At 38.4% G+C, this 16,224-nt stretch overlaps 1 protein-coding gene across 3 annotated transcripts in view; it reads left to right on the top strand.

Annotated features, from left to right (window-relative positions):
* Positions 1 to 16,224, top strand: part of nphp4 (nephronophthisis 4) — a 169,421-nt gene that overhangs the window by 68,127 nt on the left and 85,070 nt on the right. For all 3 annotated transcript variants that reach the window (XM_047799914.1, XM_047799912.1, XM_047799915.1), the window contains one exon: positions 713 to 827. In XM_047799914.1, the coding sequence (XP_047655870.1) occupies positions 713 to 827 (115 nt within the window). The remainder of the gene's footprint in view (positions 1 to 712; positions 828 to 16,224) is intronic.

Here is a 16,224-nt window from a genome sequence, read left to right as displayed (position 1 = left end):
AAGTCATGGTTAGAAAAGAAACTGAAGGATTGTCATCTGATTTTATAGTCTGACAAAACTAAGATAAGACACTTTAACCTAAATGTCAGGCTTTATTTTAGGGGAATATACAGATATGGCTCATCACCTGGTCAATTACACCTCAGCTCTTTAGACTAAATGTTGAATTTTATATTGAAGAGAATATCCTACAAGTACTGAGGTGTCCTTAAAGAAAATCTGCAAAATACAATGAGCTGAAAAATAAAACAAGGCTGTACATATATTTGTGTCACCCAGGCTGCCCATTCATTAAGATTTGACTAATTTGGCTTTACTTTTACTCTAATACAGTACAGACTCTTATCACAATACAGAGCCATGCCCTTGATCCATGCGAGGCAATTTGGGGGAAAATAAATAAATAAATAAATAATAATGGAAATATTTACGTGGAAAAAAGTAGTACTGATTGAAGCACAAGGGTACGACTGTGGTGCAGACTACTTATTGTGATATAACAGACATGAATGAATCAGGACTCTGAGCATCTGTTGTGAGTCACCACAGTAAATAGATCTCTTTAATCGTGGTAGACACACACAGTTTGAGTCTTGCTGGCTGATAATGCATGTGCTGAGCATTTATGTCTCTCTCTCTCTCTCTCTCTCTCTCTCTCTCTCTCTCTCTCTCTCTCTCTCTGTCTGTCTGTCTTTGTCTTTCTGTACTCCAGCGCTGTCCTGATGCTACGTGGTAACGTGGAGCTGAGAATGATAAGGCACCCAGCCTTCAGCTTGGTCTTCCAGCTGGAATATGTCTTCTCTGTTCCCATTGCAGGAGACAAGAAGGTAACACTCCTTTTGTCCAAGCGTTAAATCAGGTTGCCTCTGTCACAGTCCAAATATTCTCAAAGCAGTACTCCAAAAGGAGTAAAGAAAAAAAAAAGGAAGTATAAATAACATTGCATAACAAAAGCTGAACCAAAATAAAACTGATAAAAAAGACCTAACAACTGGTGGAAAAAATAAAGCAAGCACAAAAAGACAAAACATGGAACGTTAAAAGATAAAAGAACAAAGAAAATGGAAAAAAGGAGTAGAACAGATGGTATAAAATTATTTATACTGTCGCAACTAGTTGTTCTCTTTATCAGACAATGTTTTCTTTAATGTGTGTCTGCATTGATTCCTAACAAAACGGAAAAAGGGATGCTTTAGAAGTAAAAGCTGTACCAACTGCTATGCTTTATTGAACACACAAGTGTGTGCGTGTTTTCCTTACTTTTCTTTTTTTTTTCTTTTTGGATGCCTGATTTGATTATATAGTGAGAATGTGAAAGTGATGTGATGTATGGCTAAGTACGGTGACCCATACTCCGGATTCGTTCTCTGCATTTAACCCATCCAAAGTGCACACACACAGCAGTGAACACACACACACAGCAGTGAACACACACACACAGCAGTGAACACACACACACAGCAGTGAACACACACACACAGCAGTGAACACACACCCGGAGCAGTGGGCAGCCATTTATGCTGCGGCGCCCGGGGAGCAGTTGGGGGGTCCGGTGCCTTGCTCAAGGGCACCTCGGTCGTGGCCAGATTGGTATATATAGATTGGTGTTTGGATCCACCAGTTTTTAACACAAGTACAGTTGTACACTATCCAGGCTACATTATGCAGTGAAGCAAGGTTGAGTCATGGTCACAAACTGATTCTGAGAAGTGTAGCTCTTAAGCATATCTATGTGGAATCATTCACAGCAGCTGAAGGTGAGGCTCACGTAAAGAAATAAGGCTTGCCGGTAAATCCTGCAGTGGTTTAAAAGACTACAATATATTGTGGTCAGACTAAAAGTGAGGATCTTGGGAGTCGCATCATTCCGAGGCTCCCGTGTGTGTGTTTATTTCACTCCGCAGCTAGAACAAAGTTTTATATTGTCACACTTGTTTATAAGCAGCTTAGTTCTCTTCATGTTGTACTGTAAAGTATACGTTTATATGTTTAAGAGGAAGGAACACACTGTATGAAGTTCATGGTGGTCGCTGTGTTATTGAATCAAAGCTCCATAGAGAGAGGTGCAGGACTGTGCTGCTTGTTATAACACACACACACACACACACACACACACACACACACACACACACACACACACAAACACACACACACAGTTGTACAAGTGAGAAAAGGGATCTAAAAGATGTCTCAACTAGTCTTTTTTTCCGTTTTATGTCTCTCCCTTTTTCACTTGGCTTTACTCCATTTTTGCTGTCTCAGTCTGTCCCTCTCTGTCTGTCTCTTTCTCTCTGGTGTATTAGTGTGTCCGTCCCAGAGGAAATTAAACAGCCATCCTTGGCAGGACAGCTTCAGTAAATAAACACATTGTAAAAAAAACAGGGGGAGAGAAAGAGAAAGAACAGAGAAGGGGAGGACTATGGGATTGCAAATAGCAGGTCTGTAGTTGATCCCAGCAGGTTCCCACTGCTCTCCTTGGCTCGCAGTCCTGCTCCTGCATGGATCCTCTCTGGATTAGTGCTTCCATAATAAAACCCACACGAACACTGTGCTCCGCTTCAGCAGGTTAATCTACAGGGAGTCCTCATTACAGGCTCATGCCACATACACGGCCCAGGAGTCTAAATGTGGACTCAAGAACTGTTTTATTCCATCGTTTATCAAAAGTGAACAATTTTCCAGTTGATGCGGATTCATTCGAAATTGAAACATTCGCACAATGACAGCTTGGCTGTTTTGGGGAAATTGTAATATTTCTTTTTTTTTTTTTTTTTAGAATATGCTGTTTTTTTTGTTTGGATTCTCCAACACCATATGCCCATACAGTATGTTTTGTCCAAATTATCACATTATCACTAATGGTATATCCCTATTACACAAGGTGTGCCCAAAACAAAAAGCTCCACTGTTAATGTTTTCTCATGAGTCAGTATGTTGGACCGCGTGCAAGGACATTTTGGCATCCAACAGAAAACACATTTATTTGTTGTTGGTTTATTGTAGATGCACTGTAGTCACGTTTGCTTTCAGGCAGAAAAGTACAGCATGTTGCCAAGGACGTTGAGTTTGGAGCATTCATTCATCTTTAGAATCCGGCACTAGGCATGAGGCAGGAATGCACCCTGGATGTGACATCAGATCATCACAGACCACCCTGAACAATAATAACTCGTTTATTCATACCTGCGGGATATTTAGACAAGCCTGCATGTTTCCAGAGATACAGAGATACTCCACACGGCCAGTAACGCAGTTATAAATTAGACCCTAGAGCTATAAAGGATGAGGTTTGAAGCAATATTGGTCAATTTTGTGCAATATAGTGAACAACTTGTACAATAACGTGTAAAACATGTACAATAATAATCTATACTACTTCATTTTGACACGTTCTTTCATATTTTACGTTCAAGGCATTTTTCAGACGCTCTTGTCCAGAGCTACTTACATTTTTATACACCTAAGCAATTGAGGGTTAAGGGCCTTTCTCAGGGACCCAGCAGTGGCAGCTTGGTGGATCTGGGATTCAAACTCACAACCTTCTTATTGGCAGTCCAGCCACTAGGCTACCACATCCCTTCCCATCATAACTAGCTTTTCTCACCAAGGTTCATACTCCGATGAAGAATCAATCACAGTCCTATTGCCTTCCCAATACTATCAGTAAAAAAAAGTAGACTCTGGCAACTCTTAATACACACTGAGCAGAATCTTTATGCATCAGATTTTATTGATGTCCTTTGTCTATTTGTTGATTTTTATCAAAATCACTAACACAAGTTACATTTATGACTCAGTGAGGATGCGTGTAAACAAATACAGGTGAGATTGACAAGATATCAACAGCGCACAGGCAACAGACCATCTGATATGTTTTGTACACTATTCTGGCTTCAAGATAAATGGCAATACAATGAGCACTTAGCGTAAATGAAATAATTTTATGTTTGCCGATAGGAAAAAGGTCTGTGGTTGGTTAGGTGCCATGTCAATCAAAGCTCTCTGAAAATAGGTGCTTCTAAATAACCACTAAACAGACAAATGGCTATTTTTCTTCAACCAGGCAATTAAACACAAAACAAATAAGGTATTTTTTTTAATATTTACTGTATACTCTGTCCAGTACTGTGCCAATTTTGATTGTTTGTGTATCAAAGTATTGAACACAATAACACAATCATTGTTGATCAATCAACACCTAATAACTGATGCTTAATAACTAATAAATAATTATGATGGTCTTTCCTGATTGGCTTTGGCTCCTTCCAATCACCATGTAATTGGACGTCTTTAACACTTAAAGTCCGGATGTAATTTACTTACTCGAGTAAACAATTATGGAAACCCACATTAACAGTTTGGTAAGTGATCGATAAAATAATATTTGGAGTTTTTAGACCCCATACAACCTGAGAGCAGGCACCCAACTGGTTAAGAATACAAACACAAGGACAACCGTACACCCTACTGCAACCTGACAATGTATGTACACAAACACACTCCCACACATGCCCCACTAGAGCCTCATTACAATCATATTGCAGTCCAAACTGACACAAAAGAAAGAGATGTACATAGTATGAAGCAAGATGTCCCCTAAGTGCTTATTTTCTGTCTACGTGCCTCAGAGTGTTCTATGAAAGCGCGTCACCTTAGTTAAGTCACAGGAGCGCTTCCGTCAATTATGTGCGTGGGTAAAATTTCACCACAGTGCGCCGACAGGATGGACGCTGTTAGCACATCGGTGCTTCCATTTTCCACTGGCTCAGGTCACAGGAGTCTCCAATTAAAGGGAGAAAACAAGCCAGTGTTCAGCTAATAGCTAACCACATGCTCCATACAGCAATTCGCTCCAGCAGTGATGAGAAGGGAAGCCTGTCCACAGCGCTTCCTACATCTTTTGATGTATTTCCCTCTCTACACACCACATTGGTTATCGCTGTATGTTATATTGTGAATATGAAATGCTTAGAATCCAGCATTATTCCCTCACTACTCTGAGCTCAAATTAGACTGCCAGAACTATTCAAATAAAGGCATGTGTAAATGTTTCATGAAGGGAGGGAGAAGACGTGGGAGAGAGACAAATTACGTGGGCCTCTGTATTTTTAGCTCGTGTTAAAGGATGATGTCTTGGACGTCATCGCTCTGACGAATATAGCAGGAATAACTGCAGCTACGAGACACCGAACTTCTCACTGCTCTGAGTTTAGAATCCAACTGTCTGATTGGTTAAAATGTGTTTGAGGTGTAGTCACTGTGAAAACCACTTTCACAAGCCGTAAAGTGGCGGACTTTTAATTACGTCAGCTGTCAACAAGTCACAGAGCTGGGATTTCTGAGAAGCGCTGATATTTCTCCAGTCGTAATGCCTGTCCTAGTAACAGCTTCAGAGGAAAAACAAGCAGGTGGTGATTTCCTGTGTTTTAATATTTTGATTGTTTATCTAAAGAACTAATGAAAGGATCATTGTTAGATGGAAATAACCATATTCGTATGATGTGTCAGAGAAAACATCCGGCTGACCTTAGACTCGAGGTGTAGGGACCGTGTAAAAAATGTTTAAAAAAATTCTTTAGACCTAAAAAAAAAAAAAAAAAAAAAAATCCTACAAGTAATACTGTGCTTAATGACATTTTTATGATGTGCAGGATCATTTTAAATCCTCCCACAAGTTTTGAGGCAAGTGGTACCTTTTCATCTCTCACAAATGTTTTAAGATCCTTTCTTGGTCCACTTGAGGCCTTCTATAAGTAAGAAAGCTTGTTTAACAGGGTGCAGTATGTCTTTTTGTTTCACAACTGTAATAAATCTTCCACTGAGTTGCTAGCCCACAGTGAAGTAGATCATCAAAAACCTTTTAACTGTGGATGTTACTTGTTCTGACCAAAATGGATATAAATCATCATCAGATACAGCTTTCCTGAACTGTCCTGGATTAAAAGCACAGCTTCTGAACATACGAATGGAGCTGTGAATTAAACAGCTTAGTATTTAGACACCCTAAGTTGGGGTATTTGAAATTCCCTTTGCATACAGATTCCCTTTGCATACAGAACAGATCTCAGATCTTTATGGGAAGCATTACACAAAGTGTTGAAAACATTCCATTTAGATTTGGGTCCATGTTGACATGAGTATGTTGAAAAATTGCTGCTTGGAATTTTTAAATCCCAGAATGCACTGTTGGATTCAGATCTCCAGAGACTGGGACTGTATCCCATCCACCTCAGTGTTTGACATGTTGTGTTCTGTGAGATGCTTTTCTGCACATTACATTTGTAAAGAGTGATTTTTTTTTGTCAGTTCATATCATTTGTGCTTGGAATCTCCAAATTCCAGTGTGCTCTATGGGATTCAGATCAGGTGACTGGGAAGGATATGGAACCGGTTTGAGAACCAGCGTGACATGACAATCTGTGTTGTCATCAGTAATCCTCACAAAGATGCATTGATATTAACAGTATCATTCCAACATGTGCCAAGAAACCATTTCCCACACCATTACATCATCTCCACTAGGATGAACTTCTGACCCAAGGCAAGTTGGTTTCATGAATTCATGATGCTGATACCAAATTCTGACCCGATCATCTAGAAGTAGCTAAAGAATCTGAGGTTCATCATTTTTTTCCCACTTTGGTTGAGCCTGTGCCCACTGCATCTTCAGATTTCTGTTCTTGACTTAACTGAGCAGAACCTGATGAGACCACCTCATTGTTTGACATATCGAAGCTTAGCAGTGCTTTTCTGCACACCACGTTTGTAAAGAGTGCCTGAATGAGTGTAATGAGTGTTTGTAAAGTTCTCGATTCTACTCGAACCATACTGCCCATTTTCCTCTTTTATCACAAGGTGTTTCTATTTGTAGAACTGAAACACACTGGATATTTTTGTGCCATTCTGTAAAAACACTAGGGACTAAAGTGGGTGAATATTCCAGGAGCTCAGCAGTTTCTCAAATACTCGAACCAGCTTGTCTGGCATCAGCAATCATGCTGGGGTTAAAAAAAAAAACTAAGACTACATTTTTTTTCCCATTTCTTATGTTTGAGGTAAACATGACCTGTATTTGCATTAGGTTTGGAATTGTGTTGCTGATATTTAAATAATTGGAATGAATGATCTGATTCTTATTAAAGTGGTTGGTACATGTGTTCATGAATACAGTAGCAGCTTTCCTATTAGAATTCCTGCTATTAATTGCATACACTGTTTACATTATAATTTGTCAGACGTCTGGTTTATATGTGCGTATTTCGAGTGTTAGTTTAATTTGCACCTTTTCCTTTACCTTTTACCTTAAATGGTATATTTTACGCCGTATTCCCTTTCCAATTTATTGAAATGAATTAGCATTGACCCAAATATATTTATTTCACTAGTGAGTAAGGAACACTGGGTTTTAGAACAAGCTTGCCAATTGCCACTGGATGGAGCTGTGTAGCCCAGAAGTGAGAAATGTAGTTTATTTTGCTCCCCCGCTCTCTCTGTCTCTCTGTCTCTCTGTCTCTCTGTCTCTCTCTCTCTCTGTCTCTCTCTCTCTCTCTCTCTCTCTCTCTCTCTCTCTCTCGTAGTCTCTCTTAAATTATGCCTAAGTTACTGTTTATTGTGCTTCACCACTATGCATTTGGTCCTCAAATATTTTCTGAAAAATTTGCCCAATGTAGTTGCAAATTAGCAAATCACCAGATTGTGACGCCACACCTCCTAAACATGTTCTCAAGTGCTCCAAACTGAGCTCATGAAACACAGCCGCTATAAAAAAATACTGCCTTTAGGAATAAAACCAGTCAGAATTACACTAATCAGGAGAGCTAGCATCTTTTTTTATTTGCTTATTTATTTATTTTTTAATAACAATTTTACAACATAGGCAAATAAGCAATGATTTCTTCTGGACTACAGATGTTTGACAGATGGTTCCGTTATGGTGGAAGCCTCACCACTTGTCCTTCTTCTGTGTTTGTCAGAACTTTTCCTTTTGTATTATTTTTAGGTTAAACCAGTAAACCGCTTCAACATTATACCATAGCTCTGTTATGTAAATACTCAAATCTGACTGCTTAGAGTGTGCTGAATTATATTTTGAAATTCTATTATTTTGAAAGTAATGTGCTTGTTGTAACATTATAGTTTCAGTGGTTACACTATTGCACAATGACATGCATGATAGATGCGTTATTACACATACTGTAAAACATACTGTATTATTATTGGTACAGTATGAAGCTACAGTATATTTAAGGACATGATGGTTATGTAAGATTTACTGAAGAAGGCTTGGGTGTCAACAGTCAGTAGTTTTTCCACTATGGGAAAGTCTTTAGGACAGAAAGCTTTGCTCTTTCTGGTTTCTTTATTATGCAGTAATTAATTTCTAGAACTAACTTAACTTGCAGACATTAAATGTAGTTATAAATGACTTATAAAGCATTATATGCCAGTCATTAATATATTTAAACTTGCTATTGTAGGCAAATCGATGTGCTATGAAAGGAATAATATACTTTGCGACATGCATCACTCTACACCGTTACACATTATTTTTTTGATAATTACACACCCTGTTATCTTTTATTTCTCAGATAGTCCAGTCAGCTTCCTGGTATCTTGTAGTGCAATGTAATTGCTTTCTTAACACTGAGGCCTGAGTCAAGGAAACCTTCCCAGTCTCAAGGCTCTGTGTTAATATCACCTACTTCCAAACTACTTCTGTATATCTCTATGATGTAAACCCCATGGAAAATATTATTTTCCTGTATTTATTTTTGATAAATTGATCATGTAATTTAGTGTATAAAAGAAAAATGAGAAGAATTAACAAATGATACACCCTTGAGGTACACCACAGCTTTCATACAAATTTGCCAAGGGTTATAACATTCTGATATAACAATCATTATGTATCTGTATTTTTAGAACATATTTGAAGAAAAAAAAATAAAAAAAAATAAGGATTTCTAATTTCTTTCCAGTACGGATCAGGTTCATTGAAATTTACCAGGTTCTGTAATTAGAAATTTTGTTACCAACAGCATAGTTTTTTTTTTTTTTCCTCATGCACTATTTTCCAATGATGGTCAGTGTCATATGATTGAGAAATAAAATGTAGGAGTAGTTGTCAATGAACACAAGTTCCAGAATACAGAGCAGATTGTTTTGTTCTGCCAGAGAGATCATGAGCACAGTGCCATTGTTGGGGATATTTGGAACATTCAGAACTTATCTGGTTGAGACAAATTGTAGGAAACTCTTATCCAATATAAAAATAGACCAGCATGTCAATGAAAGATGTTTAAACTAAAAAAAAGGTCAATTACGGAATTTTGTTAGGAAATGACTCTGGTACACCAACGGAGACCACATGCTAAAAAGATTCATATGCGTGTCAGGGTTTTTTCTCTCTAAGTGCCACTTACAGTGAACTTTAGCTGACTTCTTGCATTTTAATGACAAGCCATCCATGGTTGCTGGTCAGAGGTTTAATAGAAAGTCGATAGTAGAGGATAATATCCTGGGGTTATTTCCATTAATAATGGTGGAGCAATTACTGCTGTGTCTCTGTGCCAATTTTTAGTTTTAGAGGTGTAGGGAATTTTGACGATTTTATGGTGACAGAATCCATTGCAGATGTTTCTTATAAGCAATTTTCTTTACATTTATTATTTTAGTATACATTTATATATAGAATGTTCTATATGGATACATCTAATGCATGCAGCTGTATATGAGCACTTTTCTAGAATCTTTGGCATTTTCTACTGTATTACTTCTGTTCTACACACTCAGTTATGGAAACTGCACCTTTAAACAGTTTCTTTAACCATTCTTACCAGTACGCTGGTCTTCCATTTTTCTGACAGAATGGACGTTGACTTAGGATACTTTTGGCTTTCAGTGTGAAATGTTTTTACCTCTGTTGGGATAACCTTACACAGAATTTTATTGATTAAGGAGAACACATTTACATTTTATGATGCTTATGATCAAGCACTTGGGGCATCTCAGAGAGCAGAACTGAGTTTGATCTCATCATTTACTTTGTAAATAGAAACATTTGTGTGGAAATAAAACTAACCATTTTGGGGCTTTTTTTTTAACTTTCCTATAAATATGTTGTACTTAATAGGCTTAAAAAAACAGAAATTTCGCTCAACTCGCCTCATTCTTACATTACATCTTTCATTGTAACATAAGTGTGGATTAAATCACTGATTTTACTGATTTCATTCAGTTCTGTTCTGTTGGCTGAATGCCATTATTTAGGTATGATATTTCTTTATAGATTTTCATTTTCTTGGCTCTTCCCTGTAGACAGTCTGAGTGTTCTCCCTTGTTTTGATGATGATGATCACACCGATGATTGTCACTGAAGACACGGGGATTGATCTGCATGGCCAGCCAGTGACTCATGGGATTGCTGTGGATGGAGCTGCCCAGAGACTGTCATGCCTTCTTATAACCATTGTTGCGTCAGTCAGCTGTAAGCTCTGGCCTTTATCAACTTTGGCAGGAAGGAATTAGTGTTGTGTCCATGGTGAACAAACAGAGTTTGTGCTGACCCATTAGTTCCTCAGGCATGCACAAATATAAAAAAGGACATTATTTACATTGACATTATTTAATGTCACCCAAATGAGGATGAATTTCTCTTCTGAGTCTGATTCCTCTCAAGGTTTCTTCCTCAGGGAGTTTTTCTCAGGGAGTTTTTCTCAGGGAGTTTTCCATGCCACCATCACCACCGACTTGCTCATATAGGGATAGATGTTAGGGATATATAGTATTTTATAACTAATTTTAAACTTTACATTTATTTATTTGTTTGTTTGTTTGTTTGTTTATTTACTTACTTACTTACTTACTTTTCTGTTTCTATAATTCTGTTAAGCTGCTTTAAGACAATGTGAATAGTCAAAAGCGCTATACAAAAAAAATGTAACTGTATCGACACTGCGAACATTTTGGCAGTCGTATTTGATTACAAACTGAACTGACAAGCCTAACATCCATTTTGTTCAAAGTACAGCATTCACTGTGTAACAAAAGCACACTTAGCTAATGATGCTTTTTTCACCATCTTTAGGCAAACTCCCAAGGCAAGGTTAGAATCTAGCCTGGATTAAATCATTTAAGTTCATGCTTTTAGAGAAAAGCTCAAATGTTTGAACAGAAAGACATTTTTTCCTGATGTGTATTTTTCTCCCCTCTCCCAATTCTCACTCCTCCTCCCTGTTCTTTATCACACTCTTACCCATGGCTCTGTGAGACTGACAGTTGATCCTCCACATAGATAGCCCCTAATACTAGTCTGTCAACAACAATTTTCCAAAGCGTCAGATGAAGTGTGAGCCGTGTTCAATCCAAAATGTGCTTTTAACGTGCTCTGGATCAGCATCTGTCAATTGAGTGCAATGAAATAATAACGAGGGGCTTGGCAGTGTCTGATGTACTGCACTCTTTAATAGAACAGCGTGGGTTTGTGGGTAATGGAGTGTAAGCCACAGGTTCTGTGATGTATGCATGATATACAAAGCTGTTTGGAACTGATTTCTGACTCAGTCAGGCACATATTCTTAAAGAAACAATAGATGAACCTAAATATGTAGATGAGTTTAAGCACTGTGCACATGGCAACCTGTAAAGTGTGACTCATCCTTGTGTGTTTGAGGGAAGATTGAGTGTGATGGCACTGGGAAACAAAACGGGTGGACAAATGCCAAGTGCGACTTTGTGGAAACAAATCGCACACGTGATTTTGCCAACCTCTCAATGGCAGGTGCAACGTAGTGACGTGTGTTGCTCAGAGCAGCTTAGGCTGTGTTGCCATGTGCATTGTTTCCCCCACAAGACATATAGACAAGACAGAATATTTGGTGTGAGAAAAAACAGTATAAAACAGTACTTACTGTACATTTTACAAATGAAATATCTATACTGTATTAATCTGTATTTTTATTTTGAATTTAAGGTCACTGATACCAATGCTGTGAGACTAATTATGGTAAGCAGCAGCAGTCAAACCCCAACCTTGAAATAACATATGGAAAGAAATAATCATTAGCATGTGCTAATGATCTAGACTAAAGCGATCAGATGAACGCAGTTTGGTAAAAATCTGTATATATATATTTTTTTTCTTGAAAGAGTTATTTAGGAGAATCTTTTAATATTGCTTGTCAGTTTGGACTTATAGATCTCACAGTGCTGGTCGTAGCACATAAGTCGTATTTCTCACATGTAGAAAACATCTAGAAAAAAATTCAACAGGGTTTTTTTTGTGCCAGTTTTCCTTGGACGATGATTCAGGAGCCGAATTTGACCACGACAATAATGGAAAGCAGATTAGCTGGACTTTTAACCGTAGCAGCTACTCCGTTCTGTACAGCCATCTTTTCATTCATAACCAATTACTATTCAAACGACATGTCAGCTAAATTAATTCCACTTTTACTAATATCCAATCATTTTTTTATTGAACTTTCATTTACCTTTTAGTCTGGAGATTTTTGACTGCTCAGTGGTGGACCGTTGACGTCATTTGGGCTTTTAAACACCAATTTGCTCTTCTCACTTTAGAGTGCATTTAGTATGTGTCCCAGGTGCAATTTGCGTGATGAGCTACAGCCCTCATAACCTGAACGTAAATTTCAGATGCACCACGTGCACATTGCGCAGCTGCATCAGGTTGTGTCTTTGCCTCCTGTACTACGTACATCTGGCCCCATGGCTCCTCTGGGTAGCAGGGCGATGCCAGCCACTGGCAGTTTAATTGGTTTGATCTGTTGCAGCTAATGGGGTGAAGCAGGTCTAGAAGACACACTTGCACATGCAGAGCCTGGAACGGCATGGTAATTAGCAGAGCTAAGGCAGTGGGTACACTGTCTACAAAGGGTGGCAGTGTTTCTCCAGTGTGATGAAGCATGAAGCAGGTGCGTGTGACAAGAATAGAGAAAGTGAGTACGGTAATGGTGTGCCATCTCATCAGATGACCTATGACCTTGGTGGGTTTTACCTGACGGCTCCGAAGTAATTGTGGAAGTAATAGCTCTTAATAGTAACCATCTCTCTCTTTCTTCTCTCTCTCTCTCTCTCTCTCTCTCTCTCTCTATGTAGTTTGTGCTGGTTATTTAGTGTTTTCTAGTAAGAAAGTTTATGAGAAATGGAAAAGGGTCTTTATAATGACGTGTCATGATGATGGTGACGATCTCTCATATCAGTCATCAGAGTGTTGCTTATTTCTCAGAATCTCTGACTTCAGACTCCTAAAACACAGCAGAGCCAGGATAAGTTTTCTTTTCGTCTTTTTCTTCATCTTCCTTTGGTGTCTTCTTTTTTTGCCCTCTTCTTGTTCTTCTTTGTCTCTGTTCTTTTTTATTTTCTTCTTTCTCATTCTTTCTCTTTTTCTTTGTCGTTTTTTTGTGTTGTTTGTTTACTTCTTCTTGTCTTTGTCTTCTTCTTTCTTTTTTCTTCTTCTTCATATTCTGCTTTTTCACATTTGCTTCTTTATTTTTTTAACCGCTTGTTTCTTGGTTGCATTATGTGTAATTTAACAGTACAGAAAAAAATTGGAAGACATTGGAATAATGACAAATTTACTGATACACATGTCCAAGCACTTTAGAAGCAACACTTTAGTCACTCCTGTCTCGTAAATCTCTCCTGATTCATATGTGCACTTGTTCAGTTCTAAAAGCAATGTGACCTATTTATCATTCCAGGTTAAATGAAAGCTAAATTTGAGCAGGTTTCCAATTCTCATGTTCCACCCTGTTTTATATTCTTCCTGAAATAACACGATTTGGCTCAAGCTAATTTTTGATTTTTTTTAGCATCTTTAACCAGCTCACCAAATTGTATTTATTTGTTATTCATCAAGTAAAATGCATTTTGTGGGTTAATTTTTTTGACATATTAATGCTACTCAAATAATTTATATTTGTTTAGCTCTCTGCACCGGTCTAGACGGTCTCAATTATTCTGTGGATAAGAAGGCATATGTCCCCCCTCTCTCTCTGTCTCTGTCTCTGTCTCTCTCTCTCTCTCTCTCTCTCTCTCTCTCTCTCTCTCTCTCTCTCTCTCTCTGTCTCTCTCTCTCTGTCTCTCTCTCTCTCTGTCTGTCTCTCCCTCTCTCTCTCACTCACCCCCCCCCCTCTGTCTGTCTCTCCCCCATCAGGCTTCTCAGTCTCAATACCATTAATGTGTGGCATAAAGCAATAATTGAATAAATAAACTTGTTTATTTATTTATTTCCTCTTTTTTTTGGTCTTGATGGAAATGTCACAGAAATGTTAATGAAATGTTAATTAAACATCATAAAGTAAGGAAAAGCCCGTCTTCAGCATTGTGCCGAGAGGTCACTCCTCCCCGGGCTTCTGCACTCCGTCCACAGGGGGTGCACATTCTGCAGATGAAGCAGGTAGGAAGCTTCGGCACCCTAATTAAAGAGAATGTCACTCCTTCCCACTGAGAAGTGCATCAGTCTCCCACATGGGCCTGCTGCGTGTTTGTCCCCGTCGCATGCTCTCCTGCAGAGACGACACCACAGGACCTGAAAATACCTTTTTATGTCTCTGTGTGTATGCGTTTGAGTGCCACATGTCCAGGCCAATTTTGGTGGCTCTGCCAAGCCCAAAGAAGTTCATGTTGGCCAACAAACGCAGCCTTCTGTTTCTTTTGCTGGCAGCCTGTTAGGCACCTGATTGAGAGATTCATATGGACTGCCCCCACACCAACCACCCGCACCCACACCCCCCGGCAATCATGCACCACTTCATACAACAAGAAGTGTAGTTTGAAAATGAACTTACACACAGAGACTTAATAACTTTTCTGCATGTTGCCTCGCTCTGCATTTAACCTTATACAAACAGCCAGTATGGAGCAGACTAAATGATTGACACATGCATAGCTGTTGATATTTACAGACACTCTGATAAGCCCCTACCCTTTACCCCTTTTTTCAAATTTTTCCACTTGAAATGTGACCTTAAGTGATGGCTTTGCTTTCTGTTAAGGAAAAATGAGTTGATTTGAGTTATTATATATCTTATATATTATATTATCTCTTAATGTATGTGACATTAGACCGATTCAGACATGGCAGCTGACTGAAATATTGCAGCTTGTTATTTTTCTAAATAATATATATATATATATATATATATATATATATATATATATATATATATATATATATATATATATATATATATAAATTAAATAATCTTTTCTATCATTGGGACTTTTTGTAAGTTAAATTAATTCCTGACATTTTAGTGAGACCACAAGTAGAAAAACATACTTTCAGTCAATCAACCAAACAGCCAGATTGAATGCAGATTAGTTTATCACAATAAAATGGAGAAGAGATGATTTGTCTGAGGAGGTTAGAAAGAAGGTAACAACCAAGCATGAACCACATAATGTCTAAAAGTCCACTGTCAAAGAGCCTGATATTCTTGTGACCACTGTTGCCGACATGATTAAGACCCATGGGACTGTAGCCTGGATGTGGCCTCAAGAGGAAAATTGACTCATGACTGAAGAGAAGGATTGTATGAAGGACAGGGAAAGAGCCCAGTAAAGCCGACCTTCAAGCTCAAGGTGCAACAGTTTCAAGTCAAAACCATTCGTCGTTTGGTGAATAAGAATAAGCTGCTTATTAGAAGACCCAGAAAACGTCTGACAGAGAAACACAAAATAAAGCCAGACTGGAGTTTAGCAGCCTGTATGTTGAAAAGTCCTTCTGGCAAAATTACAAAAAACAGCATCATAAAAAATAACCCTCTATGTTGAACGAATGCAAAACAAATCGCTCAAAGAAAAGTGCATGTGAAACTGTCCCTACTCTGAAACACTGGCAAACAGGAATATACCTGTGATTAGTAAATGATCAGCCAGCCTGAGTGTGATTAGTAAATGATCAGTGAGCCTGAGTGTGATTAGTAAATGATCAGCCAGAGTGAGTGTGATTTAGTAAATGAGCAGCGAGCCTGAGTGTGATTTAGTAAATGATCAGCGAGCCTGAGTGTGATTAGTAAAGGATCAGCCAGAGTGAGTGTGATTAGTAAATGATCAGCGAGCCTGAGTGTGATTAGTAAATGATCAGCCAGAGTGAGTGTGATTAGTAAATGATCAGCGAGCCTGAGTGTGATTAGTAAATGATCAGCGAGCCTGAGTGTGATTAGTAAACGATCAGCGAGCCGGAGTGTGATTAGTAAA

The sequence above is a fragment of the Tachysurus fulvidraco genome, chromosome 14 (genome assembly GCF_022655615.1).
Source record: "Tachysurus fulvidraco isolate hzauxx_2018 chromosome 14, HZAU_PFXX_2.0, whole genome shotgun sequence".
In the NCBI taxonomy this organism is placed as follows: domain Eukaryota; kingdom Metazoa; phylum Chordata; class Actinopteri; order Siluriformes; family Bagridae; genus Tachysurus; species Tachysurus fulvidraco.
This window is presented reverse-complemented; position numbering and strand designations above follow the sequence as displayed.